At 34.1% G+C, this 12,328-nt stretch overlaps 1 protein-coding gene across 1 annotated transcript; it reads left to right on the top strand.

The window, feature by feature from the left end:
• The first annotated feature begins 2,033 nt into the window (after nt 1-2,033).
• Nucleotides 2,034-3,678, top strand: LOC124918894 (13S globulin seed storage protein 1-like). Its single transcript, XM_047458972.1, has 4 exons — nt 2,034-2,361; nt 2,462-2,694; nt 2,793-3,221; nt 3,301-3,678. The coding sequence occupies exons 1-4, from the start codon at nt 2,034-2,036 to the stop codon at nt 3,676-3,678; spliced, it is 1,368 nt and encodes a 455-aa protein (XP_047314928.1).
• The last annotated feature ends 8,650 nt before the right edge of the window (nt 3,679-12,328 follow it).

The raw sequence follows: 12,328 nt of genomic DNA on the forward strand, positions 1-12,328 counted from the left end.
TCACCAATGCCAGTAATATCTAGTGGCTCACCATCTGCGAGATAAACTTTCCCACAGTTTCTAGCCACATAATTCTCCACTAATTCTTTGTGAGTAGTGGTGTGGAAAGACGCTCATGAGTCCAAAATCCATAAATCTATCGGGCTATCAACAGACAGAAGTAACGCATCAGTGACAGATTCTGTAGCAACGTTGGCTGCATCATTTTTATCATCACCGTTTTTCTCAATGCTTTACAGTTCCTATTCAAATGACCTTGTTTACCACAATTCCAGCACTCAAATGTCCGTCCAGAGTTGGACTGACTCCTCTTGTTCCTCGACATAGATCTGCTCTTACCTCGGTTGAAATTTATATCATTATCTCTGCCCCTATTTTCCACATTCAGAGTAGAACCTTTGGACGTTTTACTATAATCAATTTTACGAACCTCTTCAACAAGAATACATTCTCTAACTTCAATAAATTTCAGTTTAGCATTTCCAACTGAATTACTAATTGCTGCCCTCATAGGTTCTCAACTATTTGGTAGAGATGCTAACAAAATTAGGGCACTAACTTCATCCCCAAAATCAATCTCAACAGATAGCAATTGATTCACAATTGTATTGAATTCATTCAAATGAGTAGTGACAGAAGTACCATTAACCATTCTTAAGTAAAAGAGTCTTTTCATTAAGTGTACCTTGTTGTTAGCAGATGGTTTATCATACATATCAGAAAGAGATTTCATCAAACCCATCGTGGTCTTCTCCTTTGCTACATTGTGAGCAACTGTCTTGGCTAGCGTCAATCGGACAACTCCCAAAACCTGTCTATCAAGGAGTTTTCATTCAGCTTCATCCATCTTCTCTAGTTTCTCACTCAAAGAAATAGGAAGCTTCTTTCCATAGAGATAATTTTCAATCTGCATTCTCTAGAAGGCATAATCTGTCCCATCAAATCTTCCAATCTCATGTCTTATACTGTTCTCACTTGCCATTGTTTCCAATGCTCAGATCTAGCCTAGCTGCTCTGATACCAGTTGTTAGGTTTGTATCTCCCAAATCTGACATGCTTGAAAACAATCTGTAAAAAACACAAGAAAGAAACACACAAGAACACATAGATTTATAGTGGTTCACTCAAATTGAACTACATCCACTTTAGCCACCACCAGATTTTACTATGAAGAAGAAGAAAAAATACAAAGTTTTTGCCTCACACTTTATCTCTCTAAAATTTTGTCTTCACAATGTAAACCTTTAATAATTACATATTTATAATTATATGGTAAACATTCAGATAATAAATCTAAATAACTTTGGTCAGGTTCAAGCTCAAAACCAAAAAGAAAACCCAATAAACTATAATTAACAATGTAGAGTTTATTATAAGTGTAGGCTCCATAACTCAACCGTGACACCTATACAAAAAAATGAAGCATTATCTCCCTCATTTGTTAATTTATTTTCTCTTTTAACCTATGACATTTTTTTAATGAATACATGCATTATATGTACTAGTAACATCGAACTAACCATCCGAACTCTTCCACTCAAAACTAATCATCCCATGCAATCGGACATCTTAAATTTCCTAAAGTAAATTAGCTAGTGTTAGAACATCTTTAAATATTAGAGTTTAAATAAACTAGAGAAATAATAGAATTTAATGAAAGACGGATGAATCCAAATATTAAATAATGAATTTAGTGCAGGAATCGATTCCCCACACTTCTTTTTGTCCTCAGATCGATAGCCTGATGAACAAACAACTCAATGCATGGCTACGGTACACTAGAAACTAACACTTGTTAATTTGTGAGCTGGTCCCAAAAGAATGAGTACAATTACATGCGTCGCAGCAAATTATCGCCACATTCTCAATTGATGTGTAATTCATATAAAGGATATATATAAAACATGCATGTTGCATGCAATTAATGTGTCAAGTGCAATAATTTACGTGTCGAATATAAAATTATCCTGTTTCAACTATAAATAAGCATTACCCATCATCATCATCTCATCAACCTTAGCTAGTAAACAAAAATGGCTTTCCTCTCTCTAGGTCTGTTCCTTATGGTCCTCTTCCATGGCTGCACCGCCCAGTTCAGCCCTCATCAGAATCAATGGCAGGCCTTAGGCGGTGCCCAAAGACACAGGCTCCAGGCAAGAACCAGCTGCGACATAGACCGCATCAGCGCCCGCGAGCCCAACCGCAGGTTCTCTGCCGAAGCCGGAGAGACCGAAATCTGGGACCTAGAAAATGAAGAGTTCCTATGTGCAGGTTTTGTAGCCATCCGCTACACCATCCAGCCACGTGGACTTCTCTTGCCATCCTACACAAATGCCCCTCAAATCTCTTACGTCATTCGAGGTATTATAAATTGTATTATTATATAATTAATTAATTAAGCATAAATTGTATGTATGTATAATAAATAAATAAATAAAATGTACGATGAATGAATTAACAGGCAAAGGTATCCAAGGGGCTGTCATTCCAGGCTGCGCTGAGACATTCGAATCCAGTCAAGAATCCGGTTTTCCCGACCGCCACCAGAAGGTTAGAGAAATCCGACAAGGTGATGTTTTGTCTGTCTTTCCCGGAATGACAACATGGGCCTTCAACAACGGCGAGAACCCTCTTGAGTTGATTTCGCTTCTCGATCTCAGCAACGATGCCAACCAGCTCGATCTCAAGATCAGAGTAATTAATTAATTATAATTAATTAATTCTATGTTTTGACAAATTAAAAGGTTAATTAATTAATTAAAAATAATGATAATTAATTAATTAATTAACAGAAATTCTTCTTGGCCGGAAACCCATCGGCGGCGAGAGGAGAAGAGCGCCACGGAGCCCAGACCAAAGAAGCCGGCAACGTTTTCAAGGGAATAGACGAGAAATTCTTGTCTGCCATTTTCAACGTGGATGTTGACACAGCAAGGAAACTAAAGGGAGATGAAGATAACAGAGGCAATATCGTCCGAGTTGAGAAAAACTTTGAAGTTGTATGCCCTAGTTACCAGGGAGAGGAAGCCGAAATGAGAGAGAGGAGACACAACGGTCTTGAAGAAACCGTTTGTACCATGAAGCTGAGTCAGAACATCGACAGTGCTCGTCGCGCTGACGTGTACAACCCACGTGGCGGACGACTCACCACCCTCAACTCTCACCATTTCCCCGCACTCAACACGATCCAACTCAGCGCCGAGAGAGGTGTTCTTTACAGGGTACGTATGTAAATCCATAAAATTAACAAAATGTACATTTTCTTTACAATTCAGCTAACTGATTTTTGTATGCCTGCAGAATGCTATATTGGCTCCATACTGGAACGTGAACGCGCACAGCATGGTGTATATACTACGTGGGAGCGGGAGGATGCAGATTGTGGGTAGCAAGGGAACAGTTTTCGATGAACAGGTTAAGGAAGGACAGATCGTGGTGGTGCCACAAGACTTTGCTTCCATTAAGAAGGCTAGCCAAGATGGCTTGGAATGGATCGCATTCAAGACTAGTGCCAATGCCATGACTAGCCCCATAGCCGGGAGGTTGTCTGTTTTCAGGGGACTGCCCGTGGATGTGCTGATGAATTCTTATGGAATCTCGAGGGAAGAGGCTAGGAACTTGAAGTTCAACAGGGAAGGTTTGAAGGTGTTTGGATCTGGATCCGCCACCAGATCATGAACTAGGGTTTAGGGTTTATGATAATATATGCGTATACATGTTTTTATGTAATAACAATCAAGCTTTAGGTTATAGAGCCTTGAACAACATAGGCTATTTCTCTTTGAATAAGATACAATAATGGTTCATTGCCTCCATTCTTTTGGAAGGAAGGTGAAAATCTAGGAACTCACCATACAATCAGCTATGTTGGCATGTTGCACTACTCAATTTTCGTCAGATTCTTGCGTTCACGTGTGCCAATGACCACTATGTTTTTATCACTAAGTACAATAGAAACTTAGGGAGATCTAGGATGGTATGAGTTATGTGGGTGAATATGTGAATCAAATAAAATTTTTTGATCAAAAGATTTTAGAAGGTTCTAGACCTTATCCAATATAATCTCTTTCTCACATTTTTACATGCTATTAGAGCTAGAATTATAAACAATTTTAAGTTTTGGAACCATATTCTCTCAATCTTTGGTTACTTTTTCTTGTTTTTATTCCGCCAAAACTCCGATTTCAAATCTTAAAATCTCTAGTTCTTCAATCTTTCACTTTACTAACCTTATATCACTATTGATTCTTGAGTTGTGAAAAAGGTTAGAATTGTGGATATCTATATTTTTCTGAAGCTAAAATCAATTTAAAATCATGGATATCACTAAAATAGTTGTGATTTCAGTGATTTTGAAAGAAGCAAACTATCTCCAATGGTGTAGAACCACAAAAACAACCCTTTGTGAATGAGGGTTATGGGTTCATGTTGAAGGAACCAAGCTGTCACACCCAAAAATTCATTTCAGACCGAGTAACTTATGTGTCAGGGCCGAGGAAAATCTGTGTCAGGGCCAAGGAAAATCTATGTCACGACCGAGGGAAAATCTATGTCACGACCGAAGGGTCCGACCGAGGGAGTCCGACTGATTATATTTTTCTAACCCATACTTATGCCACCTCATTCTTATGCCACCTCATGATTCACCAACCCATACTTATGCCACCTCATGCTTCACCAACCCATACTTATGCCACCTCATGCTTCACCAACCCATACTTATTTAATCCAGCTGATGACAAGCAAGTGACTAGCCCTTTTCATTCACAACTTGTTCAACCCATGTCTATGACAAGCAGGTGACAAACCATTTGTATTAAACAATCATTTAATCCAGCTGATGACAAGCATGTGACCAGCCCTTTCTATTAAACAATCATTTAATCCATATGATGACAAGCACATGACCAACCCTCTTCATCACCTTTTTATTAATCACATGCTATGACAAGCAGGTGACCAACCCTTTTTGTTAAACCCATGTCTATGACAAGCAGGTGACCAACTCTTTTTATTAAACTCATGCCTATGACAAGCTGATGATCAGCCCTCTTCATCATTTACTTATCCATCCCATGCTTATGACCAGCTGGTGACCAACTTTATTAAGTACTATATATATTGCACCCATTCATTCATTTATCCTTTTCCTCTTCATCTTTACTAAGAAAACAGAAGGAATACTTTAAAAGCAAGATCATAACATCTTTAGCAAGATCATCTAATGAAAGCTCTTTTCTCAACTCATCTTTAGAAACCCACACTATTTTATATAATCTATTTTTACAAAGTATAATCTGTTTTCAAAGGTATGATCTATTTTGAAAGGTATGATACGTTTTTATGAACAATGATATATGGACTAGACGAATATGGGAAGAAGGCTAGCCAGGTTGGAGCTCTGGTAGTCTGATTCCAAAATTATGTGTTGAGTTCTATTGGGACTGGACTTTAGGGATGAGCTTTGGAAGATCTTACCCACACAGACGAGTGTCTAACCAGCTTGTGAACTTTAGGGATAGACTCCGAAGAGTTCCCTTCCAACTATGTGCTCAAACTGAATCCCTAACTTTTAGGATCAACTCTGAAATATAAAGGGCCATTATGTGCTCAAGATGTTTTTATTCCATCACTTTGATAAATTGTTTTTATAACTCAACACATCAATAAAAAGAAGCTTTTAATGTTTTTTCTATACTCTTTTAAAATGCTTGTTGGGTCTTTAGACTCACTATGCTTGTGTGGTGTAGGTACACAACAATAGCTTTTTGTTGACATAATGAAAGGAGGCTTGAAGAGTAGGAAAGGTGCAGGGGAGGTGTGTGTGTGGGGGGGAGGAGGGACAAAGGAAGATCAAGTACTTTTTAGGGTTTAGCACTTAAAAGACCACTGTTTTTGTAATAATGGACCATCTCTTAAATGTTTTTGATGTAAAGGTCCGTGTCTGCTTTTAAAAGACCGAATTTGTAATGCCACTTATATATATATAACTCTTTCGCATATGTTTCTATTTTTCCGTTTATGTATGTAACGTTTTAAAACATCCCTCACTCGGTCTAAGTAATTTATGAGTTAGAGGTGTTACACAAGCCTTCACCAAAACCCATCATAAAAAAATGGAGACTCTGACTCTACCATCAAAAAAAGGAAGAAGAAATTAAGCTGACAACAATAAACACAGGGTTTCAAGAATGTCAAACCGCTCTTGGTCTCCTTCAAAATTCCCTTGATGCACCTATTCTAGAGCTTATTACTAATGTCAAACAACAAAGGATCTTTGGGAAACTCTCAAAAACGTCTATGGCAACATCTCAAACCTCAATAGAGTATTTGAAGTCAAGAAAGCCATTAACAACCTCAATCAATAAGACATAGAATTCGTCGAGCATTTCGGAAAATTCAGATCACTTTCAGCCGAGTTAGACATGTTGAGACCTAACACCATGGATCTGACTATGATCAATGAAAGAAAGGAGAAAGACAAAGTGTTTGGATTACTTCTCACCTTAAACCCCTCATTCAAAAGGAGCAAAGATCATTCGGCTTGTTTACCAACAAAGGATATCTTCCAATGACTAACAAAGTAGAGACTCAAACAACCAACAAAGGTGAATACCAAGGCAAAAACTTTATCAAAGTCTATAAGCCACCATGGTGTAAGAATATCCAAGCTTATCAAGGGTAAACATTTCTCAAGAGGTTGGAAGCGGTCAAGCTCAAGCTGACTCATCTAAACAAATGAAAGAAGTGACAATGACAACATCTCATGGTGATCTAGTGAGGAAAACATACATGAAGTCTCTTTTCAAAGCAATTGCCAATATAAATTAATCCGGTATCACCTTATCTACCTCTAAACCAAGTACAACCTTAGTAATAGATTATGAAATTTCCCATCATATGATTATCAATCAGGATCTATTAACTAATATTAAACATACTTGAAGTTCAACCGGGAAGGTTTGAAGGTGTTTGGACCTGGATCCGCCACAAGATCATTAGGGTTTATGATAATATATGCGTATACATGTTTTTATGTAATAACAATCAAGCTTTTGGTTATAGAGGCCATGGTTAACAGAGGCTATTTCTTTTTGAATAATATACAATGGTTCGTTGCATCCCCGTACCTCTCAATCTTTAAGCTCATCCCACAATATTTTGTCAATAGTGCAATACATAAGATCCTTGGACCACCAATTCTTTTGGAAGGGAGGTAAAATCTAGGAACTAACCATATAATCAGCTATGTTTCACTACTAAAATTTTGACAGATTTTCGTGTTCACATGTGCCAATGACCACTAGAAACTCATGGAGCTCCAGGATGGTATGAGTAAAATTTATTAATGAATCGGTGAATCGAAAAAAAAAAATTATTGATCAAAAGGTTGTAGAAGGTTCGAGACCTTATACAATATAATTTCTCTTTCTCATATCTGTAAATGATATAAGAGCTAGAATCATATGGAATCATATTATCTCAATCTTTGGTTATTTTCTTTTTGTTCTTATTCAACTAAAAACTCTAATTTCAAATCTTAAAATTGATAGTTCTTCAATCTTTCACTTTACTAACTTTATTTCACTCTAAAACTTATTCCTCAAAATTATTGATTATTGAGTTGTGAAAAGGGCTAGAATTGTAGATATCACTATTTTGTTGAAGAAAAAAATAATTTAAAATTATTGATAGCACTAAACCAGTTGTTCGCCATAACCCATCATAAAAAAAAGGAGATTAAACCTCTATCATAAAAAAAAAACTAATGGCAGCAGAAGATAAATGATTTTAAGAAGATCACACTGTTCTTGGTCTCCTTCAAAATTCCCTTGATGCGCCTATTCTAGAGGCTTATTCCTATTGTGAAACAATAAAGGATGTTTGGGAAATTCTTAAACCCCTCATTTAATGATCTTGGTAAGCATCTCTTGAGGTAAGACAAGCTTCCAAGTTTAAATGAAGTGCACTCAAAATTTAAAAGGAGCAATGATCATTCAGCTTATTTAGCAACAAAGGAGATGTTCCAATGGATAACAATGTAGAGATTTCAACAACAAACAAAGGTGGATACCAATACATGAACTTCATCAAAGACTACAAGCCACCATGGTGCACCCATTATAATAAGAATGATCACCTAGTTGAAAAATGATACATATTCCATCCACACCTAAGATCAAGCTTATGAAGGGTAAACATTTCTAAATAAGTTGAAAGTGGTCAAGATCAAGCCGGCTCATCTAAGCAAATGAAAGAAGTGACAATGTCAACATCTCATGGTGATCTAGTGAGGACATCAGACATGGAGTCTCTCCTCAAAGCAATTGTCAATATAAATCAATTCAGTATCACCTTATTTACTTCTAAACCAAGAAAAACTTTAGTAATAGATTCTTGAGTTTCCCATCATATGATTAACAATCAGAATCTATTAATTAATATTAAACCTGCAAATGGAAATGTCGTATTGCAAATGAGGATTAAATACTAATTAGAGACGTAGGAGAACTATAATAATTTGATAAAACATCTAACGTCTTTTATATGTCAACTTTCACTTCTAATTTATTATATGTAAAAAAGGTCATTAATTATTTGAATTACTACATTATATTTGGTCATAATGATGTGACGTTTCTGGATATTGAAACTGGAAAGTTGTTTGGAAAAGGAGGCACTAAAGGTGACTTATATATTTTTGAGAATCTTTCATCAAGCAATCAAGTCTTATCTTTTTAATTAATTCTTAAATAATAATGCCTTCTGGTACTCTAGATTAGGCCATCCGCACTCTAGAGCTCTTGAACTTATTTTGCCTAGGAGAACTGAAAAATTTTGATAAAATATCTATTGTCTTTTATATGCCAACTTTCACTTCTAACTTATTATATATAAAAAAGGTCACTAATGATTTGAAATACTACACTATATTTGGTCATAATGATGTGAAGTTTCAGGATATTGAGACTGGAAAGTTGGATGGAGAAGGAGGAACTAAGAGTGAGTTATATATTTTTGAAAAACTTTCCTTATCTTTAAATTAATGCTTAAAGCAATCAAGCCTATATCATTTAATTAATGCTTAAATAATAATGCTTTGTGGTACGCTAGATTAGGCCAACCACACTCTAGAGATCTTGAACTTATTTTGCCTAGCATATCGTTTAAAAATACTAGTTGTGAAGCTTATGTCTAAAGGAAGCATTGCAAAACTATTTTCACTAAGCCATCTAATTTATATGGAAGTTTTTTTTTTTACTTAATACACTCTGATGTATGGACCTCACCTTGTCTACATAATTTCAGTTACAAAGGATTATGCAATTATATTTTTATTTAAAAGGTTATTAAAAATCGGTTTTGAATCCCTTTAAAATCCATTTTTAACCAAAAATTTCACAAAAAATATTTTTAGAATCATAATAACAATTATGATCATATTTTATTTTTTGGGGAATTTTAGGGTATTTTATTTAATTGGTTTAAGTAATGAATTAAACATAAATCATGAATGAATCATAATTAAATATTTGTAACCCCTTCTTTAGTCTAATTTGGGTAAAATGTATACAAATATTTTATCCTCAAATTATTTTTGGAATTTTGGAAAGTTTCCTTTAATAAAGTTTAATTATCACAATAATTAATCCTTAATTAGGTTTTAAATTCTTCCTTAAGTTATTTTGAATATAAAAATTCAAAATACTATTTTAATATTATTAAATATAATAATATTATTTTAAAATTAGGGTAAGTCAAATTTTTATGCTTACATTATTAAAACTAGTATATTCAAATGTCTCATCATTTCAAACATAATCATAAATACATCATTTATTTTGTTCTTATCCGCACTTTATTCTAACTATATTTTGTAATATTCTAAAAAAATAAGAGAGGAGAGAGAGAGTGTGTGGCCTAAGTAACAATAGTGGACATTAAGATTTATATTAATATGAGGGATGGTAGGGGTAGTGAAAGTAAGGCTAAGAATCCTATGTAGTCTGCCACATGTGCATGAGAAAAAAAATATCTAGTAGTATAAATACAATCCCAAACACAAAACTCGCCATATTAATCCTCAAATTATTTCCCTCTCGCAAACCTCTATGGCTCCAGCGAAAATCATCTCCCAACCTAAAACCCTAGCTCATGGTATTTCATTTTTCAGATCTAGTTATACATAACAATTATTATTATTTTATTTCAATATTAATGGTCTTGTATTTTCCACCCTTGAGGCTATACTTATTGGTAAGAACCCAAACATAGTTTATAAATTGTTAAGAGAGGCAATACTTATTACAGACAAGTTGAAGAGACTATTTTTTTACCTAGTCGAGATCTTATAACAAGTTGAATAATGTTGTGCAAAACACTGATTTTGAAAATTCTATTGGCATCCACACATTAGTTAAATCTGTTTATTGTTTAGATATGTTTATTGTCTCGAAAAATGAAGTAAAACACTTATTTGTTTGGTGGTCGTCTATAAATTATAAAACATTCCTTAATTGTAAAATATTTAAATATAAACAAATCATAAAATTAACCATCAAACACGTCTAATTTGAAAATTTCGTCACCCAAACGACTTTCGGTGGTTTGGATGTCGTAGATCTCCGAAAAATACACAATTTCACAAAAAATCGTCATAATCCGTCAAACGTAAAAAAAAAAGTTATGCACTTCTAATTGACGTTTTCATTTTCGGGATATTTTGTCCTAAAAGTTTTTATTTTCGAGACGTTTTTTCCCAAAAATGAAATTTTTTCGGGAGAACACGTCCCGAATTTTTTTATTTTTGTAAGAAAACATCCCGAAATTTTATGAGAAACTTAAAACTGAGCGCAAGATGCATTCACAATCTTTCTACGAGCATTTAGAGATATGTTTGTTCATGGAACTTGGAAGTAGACAACAAAGAATAAGATAATAATCAAATCTAAACAATAAACAAATCTAAATAATATATAGGTCTAAGTAATAAATAGATCTAAGATCTAAACAATACTTCGGGATAAGGGACTTTATTCCATCCCGCTGAAGCAGAAGGAAAAGGAAGAAGACGCCTAAGTCGCAGAAGCTGAAATGAAGAAATCGTTGAATCGTCAAAGAGAAGAGAGTGAAAGAAAAGAGTGAAAAATGCAGAGAAATACATAAATACGGGAATAATAAAGGGAAAAATTAAAAAAATTATATTACTTTTTTTAAATACCGACGTGGGGCGACATGGCAGGTCACATGGGATTTGTGGTCTTGCTTTCTCTGCCGTACAATTTTTTTTAGAAGATATAAAAAAAAATTATACTATTTTAAATTAGAAGAGTTTCAAAACGTTATACCAACTTTTAAAGTAAAATAAGAAGAGAAAAACATTTGTTTATTTCATCATTAATTGTTAAATCTTGTTCCATGTTATGCATTTACACATGGAACCAACTTCAAAGGTCAAAACAAAAATTTTAAATTTTAAACATTTCACTTATAGTCATTAAATTTAAATGAGATTTACATATAAAAACTTAATTGATGATCTAACTATTAAATTTTATAAAAATTTAAACAATCATGATCAAATTTGTTGAGAATTTATTAAATGAGTTCTTGAACGATAAGTGTAACGCCAAAAATCGACTCTTCCCGAGAATGAGTTTTCATTTATCGATAGTCGTGCCCCATAACTCATATTCCTCTTGAGTCGATCTCGAGTGAGACGATGAACTAAAATGGTAGGCTTTATTATAGTACATTTAAAAACATAGATTTAGACTAGTTTTGACTTTTATAGAGTCGCCACCTAATTACAACTCGAGAAATTAGGAAAAAAAACATTTTGCGTGTTTAAACGTATTATAGAGATTCTATTATTGGTAACTAGTAAAAAACCATTAATAGTAACCAAAAATAGTAACCGTTTGTTAAGCGGTTGATATTAAAAGAGTACTACCAACCGTTTTAAAAATCGTTGATATAAAAGGGGTCAATATTAACCGCTCTTAAAAACCGTTGATATAAAAGGGGTCAATATCAACCGCTCTTAAACGGTTGATATTAACTTATCTGTATTAACGGAATTTTAAAACGGTTGATATTGACCTCACTCAATATCAACAGCTCCGGTTAATATTAACTCATCTATATTAATGAAATTTTAAAACGGTTGATATTAACCCACTCTATATCAATAGTTTGATATTGACCAAATCTATATAATTATTTTAAAAATTATTGATATAAAAGGGGAAATATCAATAGTTATTATAAGACTTATTCTGATACGTATCATTTTATATTTTTTTATTTTGCATATTTTATTACTGAA

Source organism: Impatiens glandulifera, chromosome 1 (assembly GCF_907164915.1).
Source record: "Impatiens glandulifera chromosome 1, dImpGla2.1, whole genome shotgun sequence".
NCBI classification, from domain to species: Eukaryota; Viridiplantae; Streptophyta; class Magnoliopsida; order Ericales; family Balsaminaceae; genus Impatiens; species Impatiens glandulifera.

What these genes read in the sequence shown, in the direction of transcription:
- LOC124918894 (XM_047458972.1), top strand. Translation starts at nt 2,034, where the DNA reads ATGGCTTTCCTCTCTCTAGGTCTGTTCCTTATGGTCCTCTTCCATGGC. An exon ending in AATCTCTTACGTCATTCGAG is followed by an intron (nt 2,362 to 2,461) that starts GTATTATAAATT and finishes ATGAATTAACAG; the next exon opens with GCAAAGGTATCCAAGGGGCT. An exon ending in AGAGAGGTGTTCTTTACAGG is followed by an intron (nt 3,222 to 3,300) that starts GTACGTATGTAA and finishes GTATGCCTGCAG; the next exon opens with AATGCTATATTGGCTCCATA.